The sequence below is a fragment of the Balaenoptera ricei genome, chromosome 19, assembly GCF_028023285.1.
Source record: "Balaenoptera ricei isolate mBalRic1 chromosome 19, mBalRic1.hap2, whole genome shotgun sequence".
Taxonomy (NCBI): Eukaryota; Metazoa; Chordata; class Mammalia; order Artiodactyla; family Balaenopteridae; genus Balaenoptera; species Balaenoptera ricei.
The window spans coordinates 49,873,147-49,888,605 of NC_082657.1; the positions used below are offsets into that span (position 1 = coordinate 49,873,147).

Below are 15,459 nucleotides of genomic sequence, written 5' to 3' on the forward strand. Positions count from 1 at the left end.
AGCAGTACTTATTGTTCCTGGGCTAACTAATCCCTTATTGGATTTGTTTTATATATTCTTTTTCTACCTCTGTTGATCTTGATATCTATAATTTGATACGGAAAGAATTACACAGTACAATAACTTTAAAAAAATATTTATTTATTTATTATTTTTATTTATTTATTTTTGGCTGTGCCGGGTCTTAGTTGCGGCATGTGGGATCTTCGTTGAGGCATGCAGGATCTTTAGTTGTGGCATGCGGACTCTTAGTTGCGGCATGCATGCGGGATCTAGTTCCCCAACCAGGGATCGAACCTGGGCCCCCTGCACTGGGAGCATGGAGTCTTACCCACTGGACCACCAGGGAAGTCCTCAACTAACTTTTGACTAGTCACATTTCTTCCTTAGCTACTTCTGGACACTATTGTTTACAGATTAGGAGTAATCCCAAGAATTATATTAGCCAAGCCCAATTAGGTTATCCTCCTAGTGTAAGAAATCCCTCTTTACCTGAGCTGTCATAACTAGAAAGGAAGAAGGAGGGACTGTTTATTAAAATAGGCATTTTTGTCTATTCTGGCTCATTTCCAATAACAAATGTATCCTTTTAGTCTCTAAAGAATAGCTATTTTAACATGTTTCTGTATTCTCATGTAAACCATACATTCCAGGCTTTAGGAGCATATGTTTATAAAGTAGTTCTTATTTCCTACATTTTAATTAATTTCTTGAATTATATGCTTCACTTTTTGCACAAATTATGGTATGAGCCTCCATCAGTTGAACTGCTGGAGATTAGCCTCCTCTCAAAGGGTTCCCAGCTATTCCTGAGCGTTTTTCAGAGTGATTTCCAAAAGACAAGTGAGTCCCTCAGGCTCTTTTGCTCTCCTTGGCATGCCATTGCCACCCGTCTAGGATATGCATAAAATTTGCTCTTCTTCTGAGCACTTCTAGCTTTAGTTATTCATTGTTTCCTCTCTTTCCCATAACCACCCTCTAACTTTGAGAGCAGGGAACACAGCTTTCTCCAAAGCTAATTCATCCTAATTAAGGGCTAACTGCTCCTTTCCCAGAGCATAACTAAGACCAGACTATGTGTATTGTTCTGTGTGTACTGTTTGTGTGTGTGTTTTAATGTATTTTGATTCCTGCTATGAAGGATGAAGAAATTAGTGTACCACATCTCATCTTCTTGCCTCTGTCCTCTGTCAACTCAGTCGGTTATTTTTTACTTTATTTTCCAGAGTTTCATTTGTTTCTTATTTGGTTGATAGTTATACTCTTCTCATTTCCTCAAGAAGAGATTATGGAAACTATATTTCCTTGATTTTGTAAGTTTGATAATATTTGCCTATTGCCTTTATAGGTGAACTGCAGATTTGTTAGATGTAAAATTCTTGGGTCACACATTTTCCCCATAAGAGATTTGCAGGCATTTTCTTCACTTCCTTCTGGCTTTAAATGACAATATGCGGAAGTATGAAGCCTAATATTTTAGCTTGTATGCCCAAAGATTGTTTATTCTTATTTGATGTCCAGTGATTTTATTAGGATGTGACTAAATTTTTCCTAAGACACTACGTACCATTATTTTATTTCTAGAAAGTTTTTCTTGAATTATCAAGTATTTGTTCATGCCATTTTTGTTTTTATTTTTTTTAGAAATATCAATTGTGAACATGCTGGATCTTCTTTGTCTGCCCTTCTGCACCTTGCATTTCCTCCCTAATCCATCTTAAACTTTCTGTTCATTCCCATTTCATTGTAATTACATTCATCAGCTTATCCTCTGTATCCCTTACTTTGAGTTGTGTGTGTGTGTGTGTTTCTCTTAAAATTCATTCTTAAGCTTGACCAGTTCAGCACACCTGGGTTGTCTCACAGCATTTTACATAGCTAGTTTCTTTTTTTGTAACTTTTAATTCACTTGTGTCTCAGATATCACTCTTCTTTGGCTTTCTTCCTACTTCACTGGTTGCTTTTTTCTTATTTGTTGGATCTTTCTCCTCTTCCTGTTGACTAAACATTGGAGTTCCCCAGTACTTGGTCCTTAAACTTCTTTCTCTTCTGAACTCATTCCTTAGGTGACCCCTTCTAGGGACAAGGCTTTAAATTTCACCTTTTAAATGATTGCTTTCATAATTATATCTCCTCCTATGGCCTAGCCCCTGAACCCTGGATCATATATTCAGCTCAATGTGTGATTGGCAGCTCAAACTTAAAATCTTTAAGAGCTAATTTTCACATTACATTCTTTCCCTAAAGGCATGATCTTTCCTCTTTTGTCTTTCCTCCCTCCACCATGTAATACCCCCATTTATCTATTTTCTCAGGTCAAAAACCTTGATGTTATCTCTGATGCCTCTGTTTTTCTCACGTCTTATATGAAATCCAAAACAAGGGCTAGTAATCACAAATATGTCTTTAATCCAACCACTTCTCACCACCTCCACCACTACCATCGCAGTTCAGCCCACCATCATCTAGACTCCTGAAATAGCCTCCCTGTTTCCAACTCATCGCACCGTTATCAATTCTCCACAAAGAAGTAAGAGTGGTTTTTATTTTATTATTTATTTATTTATTTAAAAAATTTATTTATTTATTTATTTTTTGGCTGTGTTGGGTCTTCGTTGCGCGCGGGCTTTCTCTAGTTGCGGTGAGCGGGGGCTACTCTTCGCTGCGTTGCGCAGGCTTCTCATTGTGGTGGCTTCTCTTGTTGCAGAGTATGGGCTCTAGGTGCGCGGGCTTCAGTAGTTGTGGCTTGCGGGGTCAGTAGTTGTGGCGCACGGGCTTAGTTGCTCCATGGCATGTAGGATCTTCCCGGACCAGGGCTCGAACCTGTGTCCCCTGCATTGGCAGGCAGATTCTTAACCACTGCGCCACCAGGGAAGTCCCAAGAGTGGTTTTTAAAAATGTAAATCAGAACATGTTACTTCTGTGTTGAAAACCACCTAGTAGCTTCCTGTTACCCTCATAGTTATAAGGTCCTGCATCATCTGATCCTGAGTCCTTCATAGTCTTTTCCTTCCTCTCTCCCCCAGCTCATTCTCTTCTAACTGCTCTCCCCTCTTGCTGCTCTTCAAGCACTCAAGGATAGGGCCTTTGCATTTGTTATTCCTTCTAACTGGAATGCTGTTCTCTCAGATCTTTGCATGACTTGCTTCAGATCATTTCCTCAGAGAGGCCATCCCTTGACTACCTATCATAAAGAGCAACCATCCCCCCATTCACTCTGTCTCCTTGTCCTGCTTTGGTTTTCTTCATAGCCTTATCACTGCCTGACCTCATATTATGTATTCCTTTTTTTAAAAAAATATTTATTTATTTATTTGGCTGTGCTGAGTCTTAGTTGAGGCCCGTGGGATTTTCGTTGCTGTGTGTGGGATCTTTAGTTACGGCATATGGGATCTAGTTCCCTCACCAGCTATCGAACCCTGGCCTCCTGCATTGGGAGCGTGGAGTCTTAGCCCCTGGACCACCAGGGAAGTCCCTATTTCTTTATTTTTTATCCATTTCCTTAAGCATTTCAGCTTCATGAGGCAGGGGCTTTATTGGCTTTGTTCACTACTGTATGCTCAACATATGGAAAATATTAGAAACTCAATTAGCATTTGTTGAATGAACACATGAATTTTTCATCTCTTTTGATTGCTTAATCTTCCCTGCACTCTTGAATATTTGCTTTGTGCTCTCTGATTTTTTTCCATTATGTTCTTTGAGTTTATGGTGAAATGGTGTAGTTAAAATTCTTATTATTTCATGGCAATGCTTTTCTGGCGAATATTTGACATTTTCTTTGCTTCTCTTTTATTTTCTTGAATGTTTTTGTATAGATTCTGGCTTTATTTGTCATTGTGATTATTATTGTCACTCATCTTTGAAATAAAGAAGGGAATTCTTCCTGGACTTGCTGTTTGCAGGTAGTTAATGTTGAGGCGGGCTCGGTAGGGTCGCAGACCAGCAGGAATTCTCCATGATTCTAAGGGCAGCTCTTTATGAAAGCGGATCATATGTATGTGTTTATTTGGAAGGGAAATGAGAGGAAGGGAGGAGGAGTAACTGAGTTGTGTTAGCCTTTTCTTCTCCCCAGAGTTCTAACTTAGGGATTCTTATGATTCTTCTACCCTGTCTAAATGATTGACTCTTCCTATAAATATGCATATTTGTGTATTTTCCACACAATTGTCAGTAGTTCAGTGTAGATCTTCTTTAATTTCTGTCGATAATGGTTTGTAGTTTTTCCAGTAAAGGTCTTGCACGTCTTTCATTGGATTTATTCCTATGTATTTTATGTTTTAGGATGTGATTTTAAATGGTATTGTTTATAAATTTCATTTCCTAAATGTTCATTGCTAGTACAAAGAAATATAATTGATTTTTTATGTTGACCTTGTACTCAGTGACCTTGATAAATCACTTGTTAATTCTAATTTATCTATAGGTTATTTTGAATTTTCTAAATAAACAAGTTTTTGTTCTGGGGAAAATGTCAGTTTTGTTTCTTCTTGATCAAAACTTCTAGTGTTAAAATAACCTTGTATTTCTGAGATAGACTCAACTTGGTCATGTATTATCTTTTTTATGTATTGTAGGTTTCAGTTTGCTAATGTTTTGCTCTTTTTTTTTTTTTGATCTATGGTTCATGACCTATAATTTTCCTGTCTCCTACTGTCTTTCTCAGATATATGAAAGTTATGCTAACAACATCATCATTAAATGGAAGACATTTAATTTTTTGTTTTTCTTTTTCATTGTGGTTTACTATAGGATATTAAATATAGTTCCCTGTGCTATACAGTAGGACCTTGTTGTTTATCTATTTTATATATAGTAGTTTGTATCTGCTAATCCCAAACTCCTAATTTATCCCTTTCCCACCCTCTTTCCCCTTTGGTAACCTTAAGTTTGTTTTCTATGTCTGTGAGTCTGTTTCTGTTTCATAAATAAGTTCATTTCTGTCATATTTTAGATTCCACATATAAGTGATATGGTGTTTGTCCTTCTCACTTACTTTACTTAGTATGATAACCTCTAGGTCCATTCATGTTGCTACAAATGGCATTATTTCATTCTTTTTTATGGCTGAGTAGTATTACATTGTGTATATATACCATGTCTTCTTTAGCCATTCATCTGTCAATGGACATTTAGGTTGTTTCCATGTCTTGGCTATTGTAAATAGAGCTGCTATGAACATTGGGGTGCATGTATCTTTTCGAATTAAGGTTTTATCCAGATATATGCCTAGGAGTGGGATTGCAGGATCATATGGTAACTTTGTTTTTAGTTTTTTTGTTTTTTTTTTAAATTAATTAATTTATTTTTATTTTTGGCTGTGTTGGGTCTTCGTTTCTATGCGAGGGCTTTCTCTAGTTGTGGCAAGCGGGGGCCACTCTTCATCGCGGTGCGTGGGCCTCTCACTATCGCAGCCTCTCTTGTTGGGAGCACAGGCTCCAGACGTGCAGGCTCAGTAGTTGTGGCTCACGGGCCTAGTTGCTCCGCGGCACGTGGGATCTTCCCAGACCAGGGCTCGAACCTGTGTCCCCTGCATTGGCAGGCAGACTCTCAACCACTGCACCACCAGGGAAGCCCCTGTTTTTAGTTTTTTTAAAGAACCTCCATACTGTTCTCCACAGTGACTGCACCAATTTACATTCCCACCAGCAGTGTAGAAGATTCCTATTTCTCCACACCGTCTCCAGCATTTGTTATTTGCAGACTTTTAATGATGGCCATTCTGACCACTGTGAGGTGGTAGCTCATTGTGGTTTTGGTTTGCATTTCTCTAATAATTAGTGGTGTTGAGCATTTTTTCATGTGCCTATTGGCCATCTGTATTTCTTCTTTGGAGAAATGTCTATTTAGGTCTTCTGTCCATTCTTTGATTGTTTCTTTTCTTGTTATTAAGTTGTATGAGCTATTTGTATATTTTGGAAATTAAGCCCTTGTCTGTTGCATCATTTGCAGATAATTTCTCCCAGTCTGTAGGTTGTCTTTTCATTTTGTTTATCGTTTCCTTTGCTGTGCAAAAGCTTATAAGTTTGATTAGGTCCCATCTGTTTATTTTTGCTTTTATTTCTGTTGCCTTGGGAGACTGAACTATGAAAACATTGGTACGATTTATGTCAGAGAATGTTTTTCCTATGGTCTCTTCTAGGAGTTTTATGGTGTCATGTCTTATGCTTAAGTCTTTAAACCATTTTGAGTTTATTTTTGTGTATGGTGTGAGGGTGTGTTCTAACTTCATTGATTTACATGTGGCTGTCCAGCTTTCCCAGCACTGCTTGCTGAAGAGACTGTCTTTTCTCCATTGTGTATTCTTACCTCCTTTGTCAAAGATTAATTGACCATAAGTGTGTGGGTTTATTTCTGGGCTCTCTGTTCTGTTCCATTGATCCATATGTCTGTCTTTGTGCCAAAACCTTGCTGTTTTGATTACTGTAGCTTTGTAGTATTGTCTGAACTCTGTTAGGGTTATGCCTCTAGCTTTGTTCTTTTTCCTCAGGATTGCTTTGGCAATTCTGGGTCTTTTATGGATCCATATAAATTTTAGGATTAATTGATCTAGTTCTGTGAAAAATGTCATAGGTAATTTGATAGGGATCACATTAAATCTGTAGATTGCTTTGGGTAGTATGGCCATTTTAACAGTTTAATTCTTCCAATCCAAGAGCGTGAGCTATCTTTCCATTTCTTCGAATCATCTTCAGTTTCCTTTATAAGTGTTTTATAGTTCTCAGCATATGCCTTTCATCTGCTTCATCAGGTTTATTTGTATTTTGTATGTGATTTTAAAAACATTATTTATTTATTTATTTTTGGCTTCACTGGGTCTTCATTGCTGCATGTGGGCTTTCTCTAGTTGCGGCGAGCAGGGACTACTCTTCATTGTAGTGCGCCGGCTTCTCATTGTGGTGGCTTCTCTTGTTATGGAGCACAGGCTCTAGGCACGTGGGCTTCAGTAGTTGTGGCTCGCGGGCTCTAGAGCGCAGGCTCAGTAGTTGTGGTGCACGGGCTTAGTTGCTCCATGGCATGTGGGATCTTCCTGGACCAGGGATTGAACCTGTGTCCCCTGCATTGGCAGGCAGTTTCTTATCTACTGCACCACCAGGGAAGCCCATATGTGATTTTAAAGTGAATTGTTTTTTACTTTCCCTTTCCAGTATTTCATTGTTAGTGTATAGAAATGCAGCAGATTTCTGTATGTTAATCTTGTATCCTGCTACCTTGCTGAATTTACTTATCAGTTCTAGTAGTTTTTGTGTGGAGTCTTTAGAGTTTTCTATATATAGTATCATGTCATCTGCATATAATGACAGTTTTACCTCTTTTCTTCCAATGTGGACAACTTTTATTTCTTTTTCTTATCTGACTGCTGTGGCTAGGCCTTCCAATACTATGTTGAATAGAATTGGTGACAGTGAGCATCCTTGTCTTGTTCCAGGTTTTAGTGGGAAGGCTTTCGGCTTTTCACTGTTGAGTATTATGTTGGCTGTGGGTTTGTCATAAATAGCTTTTATTATGTTGAGATATGTTCCCTCTATACCCACTTTGGTAAGAGTTTTTTTTTATCATGAATGGATGTTGAATTTTATCAAATGTTTTTTCTGCATCTATTGAGATGATCATGTGGTTTTTGTCTTTTCTTTTGTTGATGTGGTATATCACATTGATTGATTTGCTTATGTTGAACCATCCTTGTGACCCTGGGATGAATCCAACTTGATCGTGGTGTGTGATCTTTTTTTATGTGTTGTTAGATTTGGTTTGTAATTGACTTGTAATTTTCTTTTTTTGGTATTGTCTTTGTCTGGTTTTGGTATCAGGGCAATGGTGGCTTCATGGGATGACTTTGGGAGTGTCCTTTCCTCTTCAGTCTTTTGGAAGAGTTTGATATAAGAGTTTTGGTGTAAGTTCTTTGTATGTTTGGTAGAATTCCCTAGTGAAGCCATCTGGTCCTGGACTTTTGTTTGCAGGGAGTTTTTAAATTACAGGTTCTATTTCATCTCTAGTGATTGGTCTGTTCAAATTATCTATTCCTTCTTGATTCAGTTTTGGTGGGCTGTATGTTTCTAGAAACTTATCCATTTATTCTAGGTTGTCCAATTTGTTGGCATATAATTGTTCATAGTATTCTCTTATGGTTTTTTGTATTTCTGTGGTATTGGTTGTTATTTCTCCTCTTTCATTTCTTATTTTGTTTATGTGAGTCTTCTCTTTTCTTCTTGGTGAACCTGAACAGAGGTTTGTTGATTTTGTTTATCCTTTAAATAAAAACAGCTCTTGGTTTTATTTGTTTTTTTCTACTTTCTAAAAATCTCTATTTTATTTATTTCCTCTCTGATCTTTATTATTTCCTTCTTGCTGCTAACTTTAGGTTTTGTTTGTTCTTCTTTTTCTGATTCTTTTACGTGGTAGGTTAGGTTGTTTATTTGAGATTTTTCTTGTTTTTTACAGGAAGGCCTGTATTGCTATGAACTTCCCTCTTAGGACTGCTTTTGCGCTGTGCTCTCTCTGTTCTGCCTGTTGTAAACTGACTGCTGCACTCTCCTCCAAGCCTCTGAAGCTCCCTTTCTGTCCCAGCTGATCACCACGCCAGTGAAGGGGCTTCCCAGGATGAGGGAACCTTTCCTCTTTCACAGCTCCCTCCCAGGGGCGCAGGTCCTGTCCTGATTCATTTATTTTTTTTCTTTCATCTTAGCTGGTTATGTGGTAATCTTTCTTGCAATTTTGGTTTTATGAGATCTTCTGCCAGCATTGAGCAGGTATTCTGTGAGAATTATTCCACATGTAGATGTACTTTTGATGTATTTGTGAGAGGAGGTAAGCTCCTCATCCTTCTATTCTGTCATCTTGGTTTGGCGACCCCTAATTTTTTGTTTTTCTTTCCTTTGGGAGAGTTTCTATAATGTTTGAGTTGTATTTTCTTTAAATGGCAGTGCCATACTTTTTTAAAAATTAATTAATTTATGTATTTTTGGCTGTGTTGGGTCTTCATTGCTGTGTGTGGGCTTTCTCTAGTTGTGGCGAGTGGGGGCTACTCTTCGTTGTGGTGCGTGGGCTCCTCACTGTGGTGGCTTCTCTTGTTGCGGAGCATGGGCTCTAGGGCACGTGGGCTTCAGTAGTTGTGGCACACGGGCTTCAGTAGTTGTGACTCATGGGCTCTAGAGTGCAGGCTCAGTAGTTGTGGCGCACGGGCTTAGTTGCTCCGTGATATGTGGAATCTTCCTGGACCAGGGCTTGAACCCGTGTCCTCTGCATTGGCAGGTGGATTCTTAACCACTGTGCCACCAGGGAAGCCCCAGGTTGTATTTTCTTTAAATGTTTACCAGAATTTGCTTGTAGAGCTATTTGGGCCAGAGTTTTATCCATGAAAATTTTTTACTTTACAGATTCAATTTCTCTAATAGTTAGGGAACACTTCATATTTTCTATTTCTTTTGGTGCTAGTTTTGACAAATTGTATTTTTCTAGGAATTTATAATTTTAATCTTAATTTTTGCATTTGTTATCGTTTTACTTAGTTTGGGTTCTGTAGTAATGTTCCCATTTTCATTTTTTATAATTGGCTCTTTTATAATTGGCTCTGTCTTCTTTTCTTGATCAGACTCAGGTATTTTACTATTTTTATTAGTCTTTAAAGACTCAACTTTTGGCTTTGTTGATTCTGTGGGACAGTTACTTTGTATTTCATTAATTTCTGCTATTTTTGTTGTGTCATTTTTATGTTTGGGTTTTAATGTGTTTTTTATGTTTGCTATTGTTGTTCTAAATTAGTGAGGTGGATACTTACATCTTCAATTTCCAAACTCTCTGCTGAGGTGCTCCCAGGATACAACTGTGAACTCAACAGGGCATCATAGGGTATTCTGAATTTTTAAGGGAAACATGGCAATACTCAAAACCTGTTGGATACTACATAAGCTACTAGCTTGAGATAATTCAGTTTTAACATTAGATAATACTGTCTTGTTAATCCCTCAGTGCCTCCAAACAGGTTTTTGTTGATACAGCTTTTCTTCTTATTCTCATAGGGGAGTTGGTTCAAATTACCTTATTCACCATTACTGGAAATGGAAGTTTTGAGTTGTTGTTCTAACTAGCCTATTTTTTTAATTGAGGACCAAAACCTACTTTCTTTTGTATTAAAGAAGTTGATGACAATAACCTTACTGATTATAACAGTGTTTATAGTACTTACCCCTTTTTGAATGTTTCCTTTGTTCTTGGTGTTAATATTCATAGGTATATGTAGTAATTTCTTATCTTCCCCAGTCATTTCTGCCACTGTGTGACTATATGATTAATTTATTCTTTCAACTGCAGTTTCCAGGAATTGACCTGGATCAAGCCTTATTCCAGCCCTTTCCATCAGAAATTGTATTTCAGAACTACACTCCCTGTGAAGTCTATGAAGTTCCACTGGTTTTGAGGAACAATGACATAGTGAGTATGTTTGCTGGGATGACTGTACCTTTCATGGATATATAAGAAGGGATTAGATAAAATGGGATCCTGTAGGGGCTTAGATAAGCTCCTTAACTTGATAGGCCTAGGAAAACAGATAAAAACATGCCCTTTGACTATAAGCTTAATGAAGACAAGACTATGTTGGTTGGTTGGTTGCTAAATGCTCAGTCCCAGGGCAGTACCCAACAAATGGTAAACTCCCAGTGTGTACACTGACATTTTGTTGAATAAGGGATTGGCTAGATCAGTGTCATGAAGTTCTCATGAGTGACCATTTGGGCTAGGTTTTCATTTAATACAAGATGATTACTGTTCATGTTTACATACTCCACGTTAGAGCCACTATTTCCCCAATTGAAGGTATCAACTCTACTCATATGAATTGCAGTTGTTGAGCCAATGCATTTAGATTCTGCAAATTGTATTAAAAAAAAAAAAACAAAAAAGAAGATCCCCTTTTCTCTTTTCCATCTCCTTCCTTCTACCTCAGATAGCCTTCAGATTTTGTCTACAGATAGTTTTGGATGGCTTCTCCCGGTGTCTGTACCTTGTTTCTTTGTGGTTGCAACTGAGGATTTCTTCTCCATCCTTATGCCTTTTCTTTCAGAGATATATTAGGGTATATTTCAAGAAAGAGTATTAAATGACTGAAGATTTCCTTGACATGTAACAATAATGAAAGGAAGAATAATGCAGAAGGTCAGCATGAAGCACAGTTAAGTGTGAAAAGTAATCAGGTAGGAAGGAAGGTATTAGAGAGATGCTAAGCATCAGGTGTTAAGGACAAGTAGAAATACTTATGGGATTCTTAGAATGTTGAGACAAAAATTCTAGCTATAATAAAGTAGGGAAAATAAGTGAAGACTATGCAAGAATTCAAGGCAAATGGGAAGACTTGCAGTTATATTCAGTACAGTAGCTCATTAAAGGAATCAGTGATGCCTTTCAGAGATCGATGGGGTGATTTAGTGACAGCAAAGTCAGACTTTGGAGAAAATGGAACATTTAGTTCTTCACTGAAGGCGTGTTAGCAAGAGAAGCTCATGGGATGGAAGCTAAAGGGTAGGCAGAGAGAAGAAAAAACCCCCGAGGTGTCCAGGGTTATGTTCCTAGACCTCAGAAAGAGGTGAGTTACATAGACATTAGGACTCTCTCTTTTCATGCAGGACTGCCAACCAATTTAGTTTCTCACTTCGAGTTCTCGTTTTCCCTTTCCCCATTACTTTTTGACTCTTGTTCAAGTTTTTTTAGGCTATTAAAGGCAGAGTGGAGATAGTCCAAAGGGTACTTTGGCTTCTCCTCCCCAGCCATAAGCAAGAAATGATTGTCACTGAGTGTATATGAGCACGTCAAGGATAAGAGGCATGTGTGAGTCTTGTCTGCCAAAGGGCATTCAGTTCTCATGGATAAAACCCACACTTCTTGGTAAGATGCTGCTAGAGTATTGGATCCCGTGAAAGGAAGGTCCTCATCTAAGGAAAGTTCAGCTATCAACAAGCAGACAGATTCTCTAGGCTAGGCAGGCTTGTTCTTGGTGAGTTACTCCCAGGACCTTCACACGAGGTGGCTGATGTAAGCATGCTTCTCTACTTCCTGGTTCATGGATATGCAAGGAACCACTGAGATACATTTGGGGCACTGAGAAATGCTTTCTGTGTCGTTTACCTTTTATTTGCTTCCTGACTGCCATGAGTGCAAAAGACAGAGCCTGTTTGGTCTTTGTTTCTCTACCTCTCTTAAACACACAAGTTGAAAGTAAGCCATGAACACTCTACAAGCCACAACACAATTCACTTGGGGTACAATTATAAGCACTCAGACTCCAGAGTCAGACTAATCTGGGTTCAGATTCTAGGTAAACTGTCTCCCAGCTGTAGACTTTGGGCAAGTCACTTCACTTCTCCAAGCTATGGGGATAAGAATAGCACCCATTTCAATAGGTTGTTTGGAATATTAAATGAGATAATGGATGTAAAGTACTCAGCTCAGTGTCTGTCCTATAATAAGCACTAAAGCAATGTTACTATTCTTCTTCTTATTATTATTAGTGTTGCTGTTGTTTTCCTTTCTAGTTTTTAATCCACAGTTAGGCTCTTACTAAAGTATTCCCAGCAAGCTTATATGGCATCATTCAACACATCATAAACACCACTGCACATTTCTCTTACCAGCAAAGCCAATTCTATTCCTACCAGATATTTACACATCTCTTTCTTACCTCCCCACTCTCTAGTCTTGAGATCTGTCTGAATTCTCTTTGCATTTCTTCTTCCCTTCTGCATCTGGGTTTCAGCTTTGAGAGGTTGTGGGAGTTCCTGTTTCCTCATATTTCACCTGAGACTCCTAGGACATACTTAACTATAGTTAACTTTCTTCTGCCCCCTTTGAGTTTTTAAAAAAACAATCCTCTCCCATTCCTGTGTCCCTAGAACCTCCACCCCTGACCACCCCCCTTCTCACAGTTACATTTCTTTTACTGCTTGGGGCTATCTGAGATAGAAATACGTACTCTGGATGAGGCAAGCAGAGCAGAGGAATAAGACTTTAAAAGCATGGGACTGTTTGAAGCTGCCCTGAGCCTGGCCTTGGGGATTGTGCTGCCCTCTGTGTTCTTGCTTCACAGTGGTGTTTAGGTAGGACAGTCCTATAGGGAGGGAAGGTGGAGTTAGGCCGGGACTTGATTCGGCATACCATTGCTTGGTAAAGCTGTAGCACTTAGGGCAAGTGTCTGTTTCCTCATCTGTAGAATGAATTGTAATGAAGCTCAAAGGTTATTGTGAGGATCAAGTGGCATCTCATGTACAGTGGATGATCCATAGCAAGAGTGCAGTAAGTGTGATTTCTTCTCCCAGAGCAGTTCTCAAATGTTGGGAAGTCCAGTGCAACTCCACCGTGTAGGTGGGGTTTTAGATGATGAAGCAGTTAGTCTTCGAAAATAGTCACATTTAAATAATAAAATAAAGATTTGCAGTAACAATTAAATTGAGTAATAATAATAATGTTAATAAAAATTAAAGCTAAAGTACATTGAGTGCTTACTTTGTGTGAGGTACGGGGGTAAAGGTAAGTACTGTCATCTCCTTTTACACTTGAGGAAACGGAAGTTCAGACCTAACCAAAGTCACATGGCTAGTAAGTAGTAGATGGAGATTTCACGTTTAACTGCAAGACCTGTCCTTTTTCTTCTGCTTTCACATGTACAGTGCCCATTATTGTGTCTTTCTTGCAGGTTCCAAGGATGGTGAAAGTTGTTGAGGAAAGTTCACCTTACTTTAAAGTAATCAGCCCCAAAGATATTAGCCACAAAGTAGCACCAGGAGTGCCATCTGTTTTCCGAATCCTCTTTACTCCAGAGGAGAACAAGGTAACAGCAGCGCTGGCAACAAACTGGTTGAATGCTTGTCACCAGCAGTTTGCAATTCTGAGCATTCGAGGAGGTGGTGGTGGTGTTGGTATTGTTGGTGGTGGTGTTAGTGGTATTGGTTGTGGTGTTGGTGTGGTGGTGGTGGTAGCTGTGTTGTCGACAGTGTTGTTGGTGTCGTTGATGGTATCGGTGGTGGTGGTGTTGATGGTGGTATTGCTGGTGGTGGTGGTGAGGAGAGGAATGGTGAGGGTGGATGAGAGGAGGGGGTGGTGCACCACTGGGAATACGGAGAGAATTGTCAAACAGTGATGAGGGCTTATATGAGCTGCAAGTAGCCAGAGTGTAAAGAAGGATAATCCTTCTGGATGCTCCCATGGAACCTACTTCAGCATGTTTATGCTGGACTGTACAGCTAGAGAGACACCAAAAAGGAAAAGATGTGGTCCAGGTGCAATGAGCTGAGATGAAGGGTAGAGATTATGCCTTCTTGAAAGTTTGGGATTCTTGTTAGTTACATCCCTCCTCCCCACACTCTAACTAGTTTAGGAAAGAGTCCTAAGATCCAATATTGATCACAGTATCAGCCTCATTAATGGCAAAAAATATGGCCAGGACCTGAGGCCTTATTCTGCTCCTTAATGACCGGTAGATAACCAGTCCTCGGTGAAGGGGTGACCTCACCAGTAGCTCTTCCTAAGCACGAGTGGAGAGGCTAGAGCCAAAAGCAGAGACCTGCCCTGTCTGCTTATCCTTGTCTGCACACAGACCGGCTAGAAAGATCCTGAGTTCAAAAAGAGGCTATTTCCCTCCAGCACCACCAGAGCTGTCAGGAATCTAGCCTATTCTCAGGCTCTCCTCAGTTGTGTAAATTCCAGTTACTTCTGGAAGGAAAAACTAGCTTGGGGGACTGAGGGAGGAGGCTTCTCCCCAGCCCTTCTCCAAGACTGCAGAATTGTGGGTTGAGTTTTCCTTTGTAAGGGTCAAAGTGGGGACTTGGGTGGAGGAGGAAAGGGCTTTTACCAGCATGATTGAAAGAGCGAGGACAAAAAACAAGGCTAAAATAGGCCTAACAAAATGTCAGGTTATATGTAATGTTAAATAGTGTGTTTGCTTATCTGTATTGTGCCGTTATGGTTGGAATCAAAAGAGCGCAATGGAGACACAGAGAACTAGCTTTGAATCCCTGCTTCTCCATCACTAATACTTATTAGCTGCTGTAAATGTCATTACCAGTATTCCTGGTGCTGGTGCTACTGTTTCTGCTTTTCTGGAGAGCAGGGATAGAGAATTTAATGTGGTCTGCCAAGCATATGTCACTGGAGCAAGTGGTTAGAAATTTCATTACTATTATACTGCTGTTATTATTTTTCCACTTTGTAGTATTACTGTTTGTTTCTTGGGATGTGTTTATGAACTTATCATTTTGTTTGGGGTATTATTGAAATAAACAGAAAGATAAATAGTTCCAGAAGTAGTGCTTTTTGTTATACGTTATTGAGGTCCTTATTTTTTTCTCCAGGCTCTATATCTGAATAGTCTCTGTGAAGAGAACAGTACTTGGATTTAGTTTGGGTGTCAAATTTTCCTACACTGTCAATTAATTATAAAAGCTGAATATAATAAGCTTTTGTGCGGCTTGA

The 15,459-nt window shown here is 39.1% G+C and overlaps 1 protein-coding gene across 20 annotated transcripts in view; it reads left to right on the forward strand.

The window, feature by feature from the left end:
• HYDIN (HYDIN axonemal central pair apparatus protein) overlaps nt 1–15,459 on the forward strand; it is a 446,648-nt gene that overhangs the window by 100,369 nt on the left and 330,820 nt on the right. For 19 of the 20 annotated variants that reach the window (XR_009499152.1, XR_009499153.1, XR_009499154.1 and 16 more), the window contains 2 exons: nt 10,312–10,431; nt 13,685–13,819. Coding sequence is in view for 17 of the 20 variants with exons in the window: in XM_059905589.1 (XP_059761572.1) it covers nt 10,312–10,431; nt 13,685–13,819 (255 nt within the window). In the remaining 3 variants the exon portion in view is untranslated. Of the gene's footprint in view, nt 1–2,492; nt 2,531–10,311; nt 10,432–13,684; nt 13,820–15,459 lie in introns of those variants that run through there. The other variant, XM_059905595.1, reaches the window with a different exon arrangement.